We start from the raw sequence: 16,801 nt of genomic DNA, 5'->3' as shown, positions 1-16,801 counted from the left end.
GTCCAAAACTGCTGGAGGGCACCAGGTTGGCGAAGGCTGGACCATTCAGTAGCGAGCCAAGACAGAGATAGGGGGACGCTTGCTTGGAGGACTTTCCTTAGGGGCAGAAATTAGCTGGGAACTCTACAGATTCTGCTTTTTCCTGCAGTTTACGTGGCTTGGCTCGCTGGCTAAAGTCACCTGGGGGCCCTTTGCTCTGCAAGCTCCTTTGGATACTGTTTATCTGCCCTTCACGTCTGGCAGTTCCCATTTGGGTGGTGGTGCTTGCCCCAGGCCCAAGCCTCTCCAAAGAGACCCGCCTCCCTCCTTCCTCTGCGCCGTTGGCCGACGTGACCCTCTCCAACTCACCTTGACTGTGGATGAAGAAGTGGCAATCTGGATCACCTGGGCCAGGAGGTTCTTGGGCAGAGGAAACTGGGTCAGAGCCCGGAGGGCTGTGTTGTCATCCGTCATCTCGAGAGAGAACCCATCCCTGCAGCAGGAGAGGGAAGAGAAGGCGGCTGCTAGATCCTCTCGTTCGAAAGGTTGCCATGTGGCCTCCATCAGCTGGCATCCGTCTTGCCTTCAGAGCTACACCTGCCCACCCACTGAAGAGCGGCTGGGAGATGCGGGATTTATGCAACGGTGCATCAAATAGATTATTCCCCCGTTTTATTATGGACTGCCAAGTACGGCTTGGAGTATGCGTTCAGGACACTGATACGGGGGGAAGTAGAATTTGAGGGGGGCTAGAAGCCACAAAAAACAGGGTGCCCTCTCCCTGACCATGGACAGCCACACTTGGACACGCCACTTCCAAGGCAGAAACGTGTCTTCCTGGCTTTCCGTTTTCTTTACGCGGCTACCAGGAAAAGACCTCCGTTTCTTCCCCACTAGCCTCTAAAAAACGTAAAACAGGAGAGCCGACGTTCCTAAGAGATGGAGACACGTTTGAGCAGGATTGGTGAACTGGGAGGTGCCTCTTGCTCCCAAAGGCAATGCTGTTCTGTGCCCTGGAAATTGTTTGCATCACACTGGCTCCAGAACCCCCGTGGCATTCCAGAACGTGGCCAGGATCACCCAGCTCCTCCCTCCCTTCCCACACCCGAGTAGGAAGGGGAAGGAGGAGGCTGCATTTGCAGGCAGGAGAAGCACGGCTCAGACCAGCAGGTGAGGCACGCGGGAAGGGGGCGGTAAACTCACTGCTCCTCCTGTCACCTGAGGATTAGGCACACACACATGTAAAACAAATACACTATGGACTGGTGGAACTACAGAGCTGCAACAGAGTTGATTTGCTACCGGCTCAGGTTCAAAGTGCTACACTTAGCATATAAAACCCTTAACAACTGTGGGACCAGTTCACCTCTTGAGATCGTCTTCCTGCTGTGATTGGCAGAACTGGCACTACTACAGATGCCATAAAATGCCCATTCTGCAACTGTAAGAACTCAGTTCAGCAGCACCTGCACTTTGGAACTCCCTGCCTATTGATACCAGGCAGGCGCCTTCATTGTACTTTTTCCGGCGCCTGCTAAAAACTCCTGTTTAGACAGGCCTACCCAGATATTCGGAAAAGTGATGCTAAAATACTGCTATTTTAACTTTTCCAAAGTCCTAAATTATTGCTGTTAATTTTACTTCTTGGTAATTTTATTCTATCTTTCTTTTTGTAAACTACTTTGAGCCCCACCCCAAAAAAAATCTGGCAGTGTATAAATACAGCTAGGAAAGAGCCTGGAGGATTCTCAGAAGATCCTGCCAAGGGCATTATCCAATGCTGTCCCGAGGGCCATGCCAGCACACAAAGGCCTGATCCCATGCTGATGCCACGTGTGCATGAAAGGCCCATGCCCTTCAGGTTCTCCTACCTCATGTCTCTGGGTGGGGTGCGGGCCCCTGGATGCGCCATGGACAAGTAATCGGAGACGTCGATAGTGTCTTCCTCCAGCTCCCCTTCCTCCAGCTCCCCCTCTTCCAGCTCCCCTTCCTCCAGCTCCTCCTTCCGGATGGGTTTTGGGAGCCTGTTGTGCTCCAGGGACTGGATGGGCTCGCTAGGCTCCATCCTCCTCCAGCAGGTCGAGAGGTCGGCCAGAGACGGCCCGGACTTGGAGCGCCACCGGCTGCCCTCTGAGTACCACCGCTCATCGGGGCAGCCCAGCTGCTCAGCAAGGATGCGGTACTTTGCGGCATCAAAGAGCTCGTTTCGGGGACCCAACAGACCCCAGCCCTGTGCAGAGGAAAGGAAAGGTGGTCAAGGTGGCTGGAAGGGTGAAAGAAAAAGGGTGTTAAACCACACAGAGCCGCGTCAGAAAGAAGCCAGACTTCTTTGTTCAGCTAGCCCAGTACTGCCCCAATGACCGGCAACTGCAGGTCTTTCTCGCCACTTTTGAGCTGGTTCTTTCACCTGCCAATGTCAGGGAGAGCAACGAAGGACCAAACGGGGGGTTTAGGGTTGCGTGGCCTGGATGCAGTGTCTCAGATTTCAGCAAGGACAAAGAGAAGGGGAGTAAGATGGCTGACTAGCAGAGCCTTCCGCAAACTGGGATGCTGCAGTTCTTTCAGGCTGCGATCATCATCAGGTGCAGCCAGGACGGCCATGGGATGCTTGGGCTAATGGGAGCTGCGGTCCAAAACACTTGGAAGGCACCAGGTTAAGGTGGCTGGTCTGGACCCAGAGCATGGCAGAGGGGCATTTCAGGCTCTGGAGCAGGAAGGGCGTGTGGGCAAGAGAGGAGCAATGGAAAGCCAAGTTTCAAAGGCACATTGTTTTATACAGATACATGGATTCAAGATGACATAGGTAAAAACAGCAATGTTTAGGAGCATTTGAGGAAATAAACTTTTTATGCCAGTATCAATAACTTCATTTGAAAACCACTCCCCTTTTAAAAAAGGCAGATTTCTTGCTCACTGTGGTTTTAGCATCCCATTGCAGACATTTCCTTCTGATGCTGCAGCCTTCGCCAACCTGGTGCCAACGGTATGTTTTGGACCACAACCCCCCATCGAAAAACCCGGAAGGCACCAGGTTAGTGAAGGCTGCCATAGTGCAACAATGCACATCTGTAAGCTGGCTGTTTGGTCGTAATAATACACATTCATTCATTCATTTAATGCGCATTTGTAAATGCAGACCACCAGAAGTAGGATACTGTGCAGGATTTGCAAACAGCACAGAAATTTGTAGGCGCGATGGTAGTCCATAGGACGGGGTGGGGAGAGGCAGAGGAGAAAGGTGGAGACACCTGGGATGAGAATTAATATCCTATATCCCTTTTAAATGTATTCGTGGGGACGGGGGTATTGTTTTGTTTGTTTTCATTCTCACTTTTATAACGTATATTGAATTTTTATGTCATGAACCTCCCTGAGATCTGCAGATGAAGGGTGTAATAATAATAAAATAATAATAATAATAACAGCAATAATAGAGATTTGTGCCTTTGACACGCATGACCAGCATGGAAGCTTGACTTAGTTTTTGACAGCAACTGTCACTCACTGGATGTGATTTGAAGCACTGGTGGGGAAACAAGACTTCCCTTCCGCCTTCCTCTAATGTAACTTGGGAGTGGGGTGTCAAACAGACCAGCACCTCTTCCACTTCTGGCTTGCTGAACCCCCAAAGTTTGGGACGGCTACCATTACAGGAACGCAAATCCAAAACTGCCTACTGCAACTCACCTCTCAAAAGCCCATTTAATCCTACAGCCCCGCCCACTGCCTGGCTCTGGATATGGAAGGCCCAAAACGGCAGAAAAAGTTCAGGGGACCCCCTGCAGCCAGAGGGCAAGTCTTCCTAGTGGTCTTTGGAATCATACTAGGTGTCTGTGTATATATAAGGATGTTGCTGGTAAAATGAAAGCAAGAATTGGCCACAGGGTGAGGCCTGAGCATGTGAGAGGATGCTCTTTGACAGGGACAGGAAATGAAGGATGACCCCCTGACAACAACACCCCCCCCCGGTTCACCTTGAAGAGCTGGCAAGCAGCGGCTGCAGCCTGCCGCTCAGCGTCGATCTTTTTGGTCCCATAGCCTTCCACTTCCACGTTCTTCGGCCACTTGATGAGCAGCGTGACTTTCTGCAGAAGGACAAAGAAGGCAAGAGGTCAGGCATGCTGCTCATATATGCTGCTTCTGAGCATCCTGTAACAGAGCACAGCAGTCGCACAGCAAGCACCAGCTCTCCTCACATGCAGCTTCACCTTAAGAGGTGAACTGTAGAGTTGTGAAGGGCCATGGTGCTCATCCGATTCAGCCTCCTGTTACCACGTGTGTGCCTGGGCTTACCTGTGCACTCATGTATGTTCATATACACACTGCTGAAGGGTTTGGGATCTTCTGCTAGAGTTATGATGTGTGCTTGTTGTGGAAGTGTGTTAACCCGTAATCTTATGCCCACAAGAAGCTCTCACACAAAGGAAAGCTAGGAGCTAAATGGCACCTTAAACCGAGATTATGGGCCCAATAACGGAATGTCTAGGCGCGCTTTTTAAATAACAAGAATACCAAGCTGAAAATGAATGAGCTAAAATATTATGTTCACATGGCCTAGTCCTTCCGCTGCCCACCTCCCTAATATTCTTAAGAGGGTCTCAAGTCTTCAGCGAGTGGCTTGAAATGGGGAGGCAGAAAAAGGTCCTCCTTTCCTTCTACTCTGCAGTTTTAATCTGAAATCTTAGGCACAGTACTGCGCCCAGAGCTCAGAAACTGCTTGTGCTAATGAAATTCCCTGTTGCAAAATGCGCCTAGAACAATGGGAGTTTCGAACACCGAGCAAGAACTTGCTTCCCTGCCACTTCCATCCTTTGCTTTAGGTGCTGCAGACAGTTTACCTTTTTCCGTGGCCCATTGGTGTGGATATACACCAGCTTGTCTCTTGCATGGGAAATGCCAAGAGCTCTTCCAATGACGCTGTTGAGCAAATTTTTAGGCTGGGGAAATTCCTTCAGTAAATCTCTTGAATCTGAAAGAAAATTGTGGGATGGGAGAATTAACCTCCTGTCAAACTGAGAACACTTCACAAGACAAATGAATCATGCAATGCATCTGTCATCCATGTGAGGTCAGCAATGTCCAATGTTGCAGACGGCAGACTCAGCCTTGAGGTCCGTTTACCAGGATTCAAGACACCAGGAAAGAGGTGTCTTATCAAAACTCCCAGGGCTAGCTGCTCTTGGGGGCTGATTTACACAAACCACTGGTGCACAGTGAGCTTTTGATGTGTGGTGAAGGTGCATTGCATCAACTGGCCCTCTGCTTTGAGAACTCCACATGCTCAAACCACCTTGCACAAGCGTTTAGCTAGCTCAGATGTTTGAGCTGAAGACAGCAAAAACATCTTTAAAGTGTTCATACAATAAGAGCTCAATAGAAACCATATCTAGATAACAGAGATCAATCCTCCACACACACACACACACACACACACACACACACACAGAGTGAGGCTATGGCAGCAGCTAGACTTGCCAACGAAGGAGAAGTGAAAGTGAAATTGACTCACCTCCTTGCATTGTCCTATCTAAGAGGAAAGCAAGAAGGAAAAGATCCAGAATAAAAAAAGGTTTGAGAAGGTGGAGCTTAAACAGATGGATATACCCCTATGGTACCTTCAGCGCGAACCCCATAAACTCCCAGAAAACAGAAGCTTATGGGTTTTCTTTTTTAAAAAATAAAATAAAATATGGCACCATGACAAAGAGCAGAGACTTCCCACTAAGAATTCCGCAATGGGGCCATTCATTTCAGGTCATTTCCCAACTTGGAAGTTCTCAATAGAACACCAATCATCAGACACAATTTAGGTTTAAATACAAGAACAACCTTCAAAATCCACAGCTGGGACCAACAAAGGTGTGGGAAGCTTCTGAGCTCTCCAGAAGCCTTCATCAGGCACAATGTTGTACAAAGCAGGTGGTGAGGGGAACAAGGATAAAAAGTACAAAAAAACATATAGATTGACGGCGTAGCCAAGAGGTCAGCTTGTAGATCAGGATGGGGAACTGCTTCCACCCTGGCAAGGCACCCAGCAGCCCATCACCTGGCGGTAGAACACGTCAGGAAAAGTGTCATGTAGTGGGCTTTGAAGCCACAATTATTAGTTGCTCCCCATCTCTGAGAACTCAAAAGTCTGGCTTGTAATCAGCCTACAATCACCAGCTTGGAACAGAGTTTACAGACTGGCCTCCATCTAATGTTAGTACAGTAGTTTTTCCTGCTTGCTCGACAAAAAGTTCTGGGGAACTCCAGAGCTTGCCACAATTTTATGGAATTTTGGTTGCTCATAATTAACATTCTGCACCACTGTGGACTTTGGAGTTTCCCCGTATGGACCAACACAACCACAGAGATCACCACAACAAGCCCAACATTTTTTATATTTGCAAATGCACTTTGTGCTTTGAACTGGTGTGCTGTAGTGGCAGAGAATCTCATCTTACCCAGGCCACTGACTCATCCTTTTTCTTAAGATTAAAAGTGGGCTGGTAACGACCTGCTAAACCAATATTTGCAAGGATTTTGCACTAAATCACAGCATCAAATTTACTCAAAGCAGCAGAGTGAATTAAACAGTAGCACAGATCCCATTGCTTCGACCGTGGCCTTCTAGGAGGTTACTTGGCATTGAAAACCAACCCTGGAGCTCAGAGGCCCCAGTAAAAGACAATACTGGCTGAAAGTCTGCTCACCTTCCCGATCCTCCTCGCCCCCCTAAAGTCCAAGACTACTTCCTACTTATGGGATGTTATTTTGAGCATCCGTGGGGGGGACTGTGAGTGAAATCACCCTCTAGGGCGGGCCTAACGCCTAGGGAAGCCCCTCGCTTCCTACAGAACAGGGGTCAGCAAACTTTTTCAGCAGGGGGCTGGTCCACTGTCCCTCAGAACGAATTCCTATGCCCCACAAATAACCCAGAGATGCATTTTAAACAAAAGCACACATTCTACTCATGTAATTTCCGGACCATCGGCGGGCCGGATTGAGAAGGCGAATGCACGGCATCCGGCCCCCGGGCCTTAGTTTGCCTACCCATGCTTTAGGAACCCGAAGCGAAGGTCCCTCCCCCCCCCCGCCACTTTAAGGTTCATTTCCCGCTTGGCGGGGGAAGGGGGTTGCTGCGAGCACGTGCGGCGCGTGACCTTGACCGCCTCCAGCTCCGTTAGAAGCGCGCCGCATCGCCTCGAAGCGCGGGCGCGCGGGCGGGAGAGGCCCCCTCCAAGGACCGGGGAGGAAGGCCAGCAGGAGGACCGGCGCGGGGGTCTCCTGCCCCTCGCCCATAGCCCTCACCCCGCTCCCATGAGGCCGGGTATCGAGGGGAGAGTCTTCCTCCGCCCGCTGCCCCCCGGCCTAAGGCGAGCCAGCAACCGGCGGCGCCGGCTCACCTTGGCGGCCCATGTCGCCGTCGGCGCCCCCGTCGTCGTCCTCCTCGGCCTGCTGCGCCTGCTCCGCGCCGGCCGCGCGCTCGCACAGGCCCCTCCGCAACGAGCGGCGCAGCGTGGGCTGCGCTCGCCACAGCGGCCCCGCGGCGCCGTCGAGCAGCATCTGCAGGAGCCGGCTGGACGCCGCCATCTTGGAAGGAGGCCCGCTCGCACGCCGGCCGCGACGCAGGAGCGGGGCGCACGCGCACAAAGCCCAGAGGGGCGCCTCCGCCTTCCGCGGCGCGCCCCCTGGAGGGCGGCGGGGTGAAGCGCAGGGAGGCCACAAAGGCAGGCAGGCGGACTCAACCCAGCAGCAGGACCCCAGCCCCCGACCCGCTTCTCCGGAGCCAGGGGAAAGGTGCTCGCTGCCCCCTCGGATTTAGGCAAAGAGCTGAGGAGCGGCTCTGGTGGGCCCAGCAAGCCTCACCTCTGCCTTCACCCCTCTCTCCGGGCTTATTTGTGGGTGTCCTCATCATAGTAAAGGTAAAGAGACCCCTGACCATTAGGTTCAGTCGTGGCCGACTCTGGGGTTGCGGCGCTCATCTCGCTTTACTGGCCGAGGGAGCCGGCGTACAGCTTCCGGGTCATGTGGCCAGCATGACTAAGCCGCTTCTGGCAAACCAGAGCAGCGCACGGAAACGCCGTTTACCTTCCCGCCGGAGTGGTACCTATTTATCTACTTGCACTTTCGAACTGCTAGGTAGGCAGGAGCAGGGACCGAGCAACGGGAGCTCACCCCATCGCAGGGATTCGAACCGCCAACCTTCTGATCGGCAAGCCCTAGGCTCTGTGGTTTAACCCACAGCGCCACTCGTGTCCCTGTCCTCATCATAATGGGCTGCAATACTTGCAGCCTAAAAGGTGAAGCCCCCTAATTTCCCAGGCCTGTAGGATCTTAAAACACCCGTTATGCTATTGAAATGACAACGTAAGTGTTGCTCCGAAGGGAACTGGAAGCCTAGTGGCTTTCTTTCAAAAACTGCACAGATCACAACCACTTTAGATAACCAGGGCTTTCAAAAAGACAAAAGAAACAAAGGTTGTCAAGAGAGGCCAGCAGAGGTGCAAGAATTCAGATGGCTGCCGCTCTGCTGGCATGGTTGGGTCCGCAGGAACAGCCTGAATGTGGGTCAACAGTTCTGTGAACAAATGGCCTCTGCCAAAGCCTGCCCGTTTTCTTGATGTATTGTCTGTCCGCAGTGCTGTTGCCTTGTAAGCAAGGCAGCACGGAGCAAATGATGCTGGGGCTTGCAAAACAGCCCAGGAAAACTCAGAATGCTACAGCTTTGCTTCAAGAAGCAAGGTGGTACTGATCCAGTGGGAACTGTCCTTGGTCCAGAATGCTTTGTTGCTAGAGCAAAAGTTAATAGGATTGGCTCATAAGACAAAAAAACTGGTTTAAAATAAAGAGCCAGTGCTTTGCAAAAAAAAAATTATAAACATGGGTACACAAGCAGCTCTTCCAAGCAGGGAGACATGAAGAGACCGTGGCCCAGTTGAACTTACCTACTGTGTGCCTATTAAACCCATAATGAAGACAACCCTGCCCCATAAGGAAGTTCGCTTGAACAATGTGTCTTATGACACACAGTAACTCCTATCATATCCAAGGGTAATTTTAAATCATGTAAGAATGGAGGCTTCCCAATCTTAACATGGCCTCAATGCTCTGTTCTGCTCTTTGTCAAGCTAATGACTAAGTTTGTATAATAATACCAACATATGGAAATCAAGTCCCACCCCGGTGCAAGAAGCCTGCAGACAGAGAGAAGAGGACAACTGTGCCTACTGACACTAGGCAAGGATTGGAGGGCAGGGTCATGACCACACTCTTGCCCTGGTGGGTGCGAGGCTATGCTGAAGTCCGTGCCACTGTAGTCACACAAGCTGAAGTAAGGTTATCATATCCAAGTGCACAGCACAAGACCCCAAGGCTATGTGTAACACACATGAAGGGAGAACCAACACAGAGTTTTGTTGAAATACACAAGTGGGAGTCTGGAAAAGTAGCATGGGGGAGCAGTCACAAGGAATTCCAGTGCTTTAGGGTAGTCACAAGGTGGCTTGTTATGCAGCCAGACACCTTTCTCCTCACTGCACAGGAATGGAAAGGAGGGGACAGATCTAGGGGTTACCCAGGGAGGGGGCGCTAGGAGGCGGCGGGGGTGTCAGTGACAACCAGACTTTGAAAAGCTGGTATCACTGGATCAAGTGCATCAATTTTGTTAAATTAATTAAATAGCTTTAATTGGATTTCAAATAAATGTGGTTGGGGGAACAGGTTAACGCTGCCAGCAGGGGCGTCTTACCCACAGAGGCTAGTGGCGCCAAATTCTGGAGGGCGTCAGGGAAGAGCCGGAGGCTGGACGTGGCGCCTCCAGGCAACAGGTTGCCACCCTCGCCCACCTCCGCATGCCATGCCCAAGCATTGCCACGCCCGGAGGCTCCCATTTGCCATGGCTACCGTGGCACTAAGCGGCCAGCTGAGTTGGGAGGTGCCGCGTCCAGCCTCTGCCTCTTCCCTGCTGGAGGAGCCACCAGCACTGCCCGCCTCCTCCAGCCCCGCCGGCAGCGCCGTCTTCCCTAAAAAGTCAATAACTCTGGGAAACGGCGGGGCGCCGGATATACTTAAGACAGCCCCGGCTGCCAGGAATGTGAGCACTGGCCTTAGCCAACCAGGTTTGTACAAAAGATCTGGTAGACAACTGCCATTGGCCCCGGTCAGCAAGGCCATACGGTGACGGGGCTGATGCAAAATGTCTGGTAGGCGCCAGGTTGGCAAATGCTGGCAGAAGCGCTGCTGGTGCATGAAAACCAATGCTTCCCTTGTGCAGCTGCAAGGGGTGTGGTCCAGTTTGGCCACTGCTGCGTGGACTAGCTGTGCAGCTGAAATGGCACCTGTGTTTCTGCTCTCATTACTGTTTTCAGGTGACATGGACAGTTTATACCTTAGTCTCCTAGTAACAAATGAAAGGGGAACTTTTCTGCTTATCCCAGACACCATAAAAAGGTACTTTGGTGGCAGCGGCAACCACACACACTAGCAAACGAATCCCTTTCTCCCAGCCTAACAACTGAAGGAAAGGCTAAAGGAGTGAGAGAGCTTCCCAAAGCAGGTGATTACTAGGGGCAGGGGAAGAGATGATGGGTCTATCCCCGAGGGATTACGTAAGGAGGGCAACTGCGTCTGTGGAAGGAGACTGAGCAAAGAGTGAGGCTAAAGAAATATGGCATATGAGGGAGAGAAGTGGGAGGGAGCAGGCCGTGGACATGGAATGGATCAGCCGTCAGGGTTGGAAGGATGGACCAATAGGATTCCCCCCTCTCCACAGTATTTCTAGAGAAAGGAACCAGGTATGTAAAACACAGCAGTGAAAAGAATAGCAGCTGCAACCCCATCTTTGACAGGAAGAGGAGAGAGCTAGAGCACAGTAACAGAGAGCTGAAGGAGAAAGGTGAGATGATGGACAACCATCTACACGAGTCTGGCTAGTGGTTTGTCACGGACAGCTATACAAAAGCTTGCAGCTCTGAGCACGCAACGTGTAGGAAAGATGCCAAAAATTAAACGGTCTCCTTATTTGAAGTCACAAAACTTTTTATTAAGCAACATAAAAGCATTTTAACAGCATTTAATTTCTACATTTTGTCCTGCAGCCTGCCAGGTCAGGCTAAAGGCATAACTTGCCACTCTTGTCTCAAATGAACCAGCCATGGTTGAGTCTTTCTGATGCAGACAGGAAGGTAATTTTGCTGTGTTCCTCTCCCATCACAGGACCACCATGGAGTCCATGACAAACCACTAGCCTTGTTCTGAGGACTCCTGCCCTGCTTGGGGTCTCTTTTTCAAGTTCTGCAGTTGATTCGGCCACTGCCAATGTCATCATCGTGCCAACTCACCTGACAAGTGAGCCAAGTGTGCGTTTAGGAAAAGAATCCTTGAATGCATTGCTCTTGGTGATGAAAATTTGCAGGGTCTTTATGCCAAAGGGCTGCAAAGGTGATATAGTACTTCACCGGGCGGACACAGTAATCATCTCTCTTTCAGCCAATCCCAGGAATTCTTTATTCCTGCATGAGCACCTCATTTTAAAATCAACGGCCAGGAGCTCAGAAAGAACAACAAGGATGGCGGATGGCTGGAGCAACTAACGTGGAAAACTAGTAATGAGCTAAATGGAGAGTTTGGTTAGGGAAAAGAGGAAAGAGACAACATGATAGAAGATGAGAACATGTTGTACAGATGTTGTCAACACCAAGGACAGCAGTCTCACTAAGGTGGTGCAAAGCAGCACAACTAAGAAAAAGGGATATATGAGGTTTAAAAAGGGGGAACATTGCTATTTCAAATTGGATTGGGGGTGGGGAACACCAAAGCCTAATCTAATGTGGATAACCAACGGAAAGGCTAGAATGGACAGAAAACTGGGTTTGCAGGGTATGTGAGATCTATATACGGTAAGCCATGACAGTTGAATGCCACCCGCATCATTGCAGAGAGGGAAAGGGTCACTATCGAAATAGCTACTGGAGATCTGCAAAGATGTGAATCGTTGAATGTTTGTCATTATTAGCTAGAGGCCAATTACATGCTCATGGGCAGCTTCAGTAACAAATGTTTTGGTTGTGCCTGGTTGAAATGAGCCTTGATGTAACATCTGCAAAATGCACCTGGGATCATGGACCAATTCATAGCCAAAGGCATGAGATGATTTTCAGCTCAACAATGTCCCACAACTTCTTTCTCATTTTCTAGGTAATACATCTGAATACGTCCTAGCCAATGCTGTAAGCCAAAGATGAGGAACCTAAAGCTCTTCAGATGTTGCTGGATTCAGACTCCCACCATCGCTGACCATTGGCCATGCTGGCTTCTGGAAGTTGTAGTTCAACAATATCTGGAGGGCACCAGACTCCCCATCCCTGTCAGAAGCTCAACATGAGTACCTGAAGCCAGTGTGAATAGAAAGTGACTGGAAATTTCATTCACTGCCACAGGGGGAAGCTCAAGTCTCACAAAGGTCTGGTGTGACTGAGAAGAGAACCAGTTCTAGAGCTTTTCCCCCTAGTCATCAAAAATAGTGATTCCTCCATGACCCACCCCATTCCGGCCAGCTACCTTCTTACCTCTTCTACATGAATTCAGGGAGAACATCGCTGGCAGAGCAAAATGGTCCAGTTCCTGGAAAAACAAGAGGGAGAAGAGATAGGAGAGATGAAATGTATCAAGGAGAGCCTAACCAATTTTAAGCAAAACAAAAAAATTCCTTCCAGTAGCACCTTAGAGACCAACTAAGTACAGTGGTACCTCGGGTTACATACGCTTCAGGTTACAGACTCTGCTAACCCAGAAATAGTACCTCGGGTTAAGAACTTTGCTTCAGGATGAGAACAGAAATTGTACTCCGGCGGCGCAGCAGTGGGAGGCCCCATTAGCTAAAGTGGTGCTTCAGGTTAAGAACAGTTTCAGATTAAGAATGGACCTCAGGAACGAATTAAGTACTTAACCTGAGGTACCACTGTATCTGAAGAAGTGTGCATGCACACAAAAGCTCATACCAATAACAAACTTAATTGGTATTTTGTTTCGACTGCAGCAGACCAACACGGCTACCTACCTGTAACTAAAATTTTAAGCAACCGTCCAACCAGAACTTGTATGTAAATATTGTGTTTCTGAGAGAGATAGGAAGCCAAATGCCTCAGGATCACATGTAGTAAGGCTTATTGGCTGGGGTTTGTCAGCTTCCTTTCAACCAACTTCTGGGAGGAGGTTTTTCTATGAAACCAGTCTTTTCAAAATCGCAGCATCCCAAGGACACCATCATCTCAGCACATACATCTCAATTCCTAGTGGACTTCCCTCTCCTCATTACAGAGATCCTTTAAAGAAGGAGATGATGGGGATTGATGCTGGGATCTTTTTTGTCCAACTACTCAGCCATGCCCCATCCCAAGTGCAAAGCTCCACATTAAAAAAAACCACAAATGTTTAACTTGGTGACACATTTCCCTTTTAGAACTTTAACTAGAAGCAGCAGTGCGTATGTGTTTGGTAACCCCATCCCCCATCTGTACCCATGAAAATCCCTCCCAAGTTCCTAGTTGGTGCTAAAGAAAACTTTGGGGGAAAGAGCAGTATCTCAGTGTAAGGAAAGTGTTAAACCCACCTCCCCACTTTGCTGTGGTTCTGACTCCACCCCAGCTGCTATTTACAGTTTGAAAAGCCAAGCAGCACAGTTTGGTCCTAACCAGTGGTGCTGATCATCAGGATGAAAGATTCAGTGTAACCAAAGGGATTGAAAAATCCTCATGATATTCCCAAGAGACATTCTTAATTATTCAAAGACTTTAGGAGCTGCAGGGATCACAACTGACCTGAAAAAAGCCAGGCTGACCTGACTGCTCCTCTACTTTTAACTGCAGCTTTACTTTTAGGAAACCAGCAGATGAAGCCTTTTAAGACATACCAAGATAAAAAAACAGTGCCACCTGAAAACGGGGGGTTGCCAGCATGGTGCCCACCAGACGTTTGCTGGACTACAACTCCCATCATCCCTCACCACTAGCCATGCTGTCTGGGGCTGATGAGAGTTGGAGTCCCTGTGTTAATATCTTCGTCATCAACTCACTATTAAAGGCCCAGAGCAGAGGCTGATAAAGACGCCAGCATCCCTACTGGCTGTTCTCCATAACCAAAGACAGGCATGGCAATTTGGGACTTTGCTTGGGAGGGTCAGAAGGACGTGGGCAAGTTTGGGCAACATTTAGTCCATTCAGTTTTTTCTCATAGTGCTCAAGGAAGGCTGACCGCATGGAGGTCCACTGAGAGTTCCCACATACAACAGTCAAATAAAAGATATGTTTTCCAGGATCATCACAGTATCAGTGGAGGCAAAGGATGTACCAGTCCCAGTGACATTTAAGAGTTTTGGCAGATGAGAGTCACCATGCAGGCATAAAAACCCTGTACCCACTGAAATGCCCTCTTCTATGTCACCCTTTTGTCATTGCAAACCCATCCAAGAGCCGATGCAGAGTCAAGCCCACACATTCCCAGGACATGCTGGGCACTTAAAACAACTGTTGCTCAAGAGCCATGCAGTGAAGAACATTGTGCCAGCTGCCTCACAGTTTCCCCATCATAGCTACTCCAAGTTTAGTATGCGATTACTACATTTTTTTTATACATAGAGAGCGAACACCCCCAAAAAGGCATAAAACAGAGACTAGTGCTAATAACTGTGGATTAGGGACTGATGGTGGTGTCCAAGTTCAAATCCTTGCTAAACCTAGAGCATGGTGGAGATTTGGGCAAGTCACTACACATCTCAGCCTAGCCTACTTCAAACTTATGCTGAAGACACTTGTTTAGGCTGGGATGTTTGGCACACAATGCCAGAGTTAGGTTTTCTCCATTGATTCAATCAATCAAGAAGCGAGCTCTGCCAATGAATATTCTTAACAGCTATTAACCCCAGTCTGCCTCTCCCCGTCCATGTCTCATTCATTCCTAGTCCGTTTGTTACAACAGAAGAAGTGTAGGCTAGCTCATGCTGCCAACCTGAACTTGCCTGCAACTGATGTTCCAAGAACAAGAACTGCTTCTCAGCTCCCTTTGCCAACCTGGTGCCCTCCAGACGTTCTGGACTAGAACTCCCGTCAGCAGCAGCCAGCCATCAAAACCAGCTGGACCCTTGTAAGCTTTTATTCCAGCGTTAAAATAAGGCTGGAACCCCAGGAATCTAATTTCATCCCAATTCCACGCAACCTCACTCCCCTTCTCTTCCCCTATAACGATGCCTACTTGTGATCTGATGCACTACCTCCTGTTACCCATCTACCTGTTCCTCTTACACCCAGAGGAATTGTGACTACAAACAACACTGAGGCTCATGAGCATCCGGACGCACCTGGCTGGGTACTGCCTTAAGCAGAATTCTGCTCCAGAAGGCAGTACCCAGTATCCAGAAAATCTTACGCTCCCAACAACCCACTGAAATCCACACAGCTGCCAAACAAACTTTTGCCAAACTACCACCAGAACCATGGCTTTCCCCACCTCTGATGCTGTTAAATCAGATCTGAAGACATCCCTTTGTCACCCTCAGCATCAGGACCACCAACCCTACTCTCACTCTTTCGGTTCTGCACAGCTTTCCAACATCACCTCGCCTCCATCACTAGCCAAGCCACTGTCTCCGGACCCTGGGTCCAATTCTTAGGATTTCCTCCATCGCCATGCCAGACTCGCCAACATCCCTTTGCCAGACACACCTACAACGCTCCCATCCCTAGGGCCCCTCTCCCCAGACCAAGCCCCCCCATACCTCCTCCAGCCTGCCCACCTCTCCCAAGCGTGGCATCCCAGACCTGGAGAACCAGGAGGAGCAGCATCCGATCACGAAGCTCCCTGAGGGCTAAGCGGCTGCCTCTCCGCCTGGCCTACCTCACGGGGTTGTCGTTGCGAGGCGGAAAAATGGAGAAAGCGCCCCCCTTGCAAACAAACGTCGTCCCATTGCAGGACCAAACACCTGTCACTGCCCCCCACCCCCCTAAAAAAAACCATCCTTCGTGCGGATTCTCTTTCTCTCATCCCCCCCCAAAGAAGCATCTCTTCTCCACGCCCACCCCGCCAAGACCTCGGTCCCCCTCGCCCCCCCCCCCCACGGCCTGCTCCCCCCAACGACACACGGCCCCCCCATCCAACCCCTCCCCCTAATTCGCCCCTTGCCCCCCCTCACAGCCCCCCCTCCTCCGCGCATCCCCCTCCTCCCATTTATCCCCCCCCCGCCTCGAAGCGCCTCACGGCAGCTGCGTCCGCCTCTCCCTCCCTCCCTGACGAGCGGCGGCGGCGGCGGCGGCGGCCGCTCCTTTCCTTCGCCGCCGCCGCCGCCTATTCTCCTTCTTTCTCCCTCCTCCCTCACGGGCCACCGACCTCCTTCGCGCCGCTGCTCTTCGCCGCTCTTGCCGGGGGGCGGGCGAGGAGGAGGAGGAGCGCGAGGCCGCGGCGGCTGCGCGGAACGGGCGGGCGGGCGGGCGCGGGCGAAGGCGGCGGGTGGGTGGGTCGCTGGTTTCCCTCACTGGCCGGCCGGCTCGCTCTTTTCCCTCTCAGGCGCCGGGACTACGGCTCCCGGCAGGCCCTGCGCGGCGCCGCCGCCGATACGGCTTCCGGTCCCTGAGCGGAAGCGGAGACGAGGAGGAAGAAAGGAAGCGCAGCCGGGGCTTTCGGCGGGGAGGGGCGAGAGGAGGGCGCTCGCGTCTCTCCAAGGCAACGGAGCACGCCAATGGGAGGCGGCGGGGGGCGGGGCCTGGAGGGGAAAGGCGGAAGGTGACGGGCAGGCCCGGAGAGAGAGAGGAGGAGGAGGAGGAGGCCGGTGCCGCCTCCGGGCCTCTGC

The 16,801-nt window shown here is 51.1% G+C and overlaps 1 protein-coding gene and 1 long non-coding RNA gene across 6 annotated transcripts in view; one reads left to right on the top strand and one right to left on the bottom strand.

The window, feature by feature from the left end:
* The window catches only part of DHX30 (DExH-box helicase 30), a 29,209-nt gene extending 12,803 nt beyond the window's left edge, over positions 1 to 16,406 (bottom strand). For 2 of the 5 annotated variants that reach the window (XM_083579293.1, XM_083579294.1), the window contains exons 1-6: positions 16,342 to 16,406; positions 12,531 to 12,585; positions 4,818 to 4,948; positions 3,954 to 4,064; positions 1,851 to 2,209; positions 349 to 472 (exon numbers count right to left, since the gene is read on the bottom strand). In XM_083579293.1, coding sequence (XP_083435419.1) covers positions 349 to 472; positions 1,851 to 2,209; positions 3,954 to 4,064; positions 4,818 to 4,948; positions 12,531 to 12,558 — 753 coding nt within the window. In that variant the 5' untranslated portion in view covers positions 12,559 to 12,585; positions 16,342 to 16,406. Of the gene's footprint in view, positions 1 to 348; positions 473 to 1,850; positions 2,210 to 3,953; positions 4,065 to 4,817; positions 4,949 to 5,488; positions 5,507 to 7,367; positions 7,592 to 12,530; positions 12,586 to 16,341 lie in introns of those variants that run through there. The other 3 variants (XM_083579295.1, XM_083579292.1, XM_083579291.1) reach the window with 3 other exon arrangements.
* Positions 472 to 12,679, top strand: LOC310746264. Its single transcript, XR_014540548.1, has 2 exons — positions 472 to 1,149; positions 12,160 to 12,679. It is a non-coding gene; the product is annotated as an uncharacterized lncRNA (long non-coding RNA).
* Positions 16,407 to 16,801: the final 395 nt, after the last annotated feature.

This window comes from Podarcis filfolensis (assembly GCF_964270895.1).
Source record: "Podarcis filfolensis genome assembly, chromosome: 12".
Taxonomy (NCBI): domain Eukaryota; kingdom Metazoa; phylum Chordata; class Lepidosauria; order Squamata; family Lacertidae; genus Podarcis; species Podarcis filfolensis.
The sequence above is the reverse complement of the archived record's forward strand: the minus strand, read 5'-3'. Positions and strand labels throughout refer to the sequence as shown.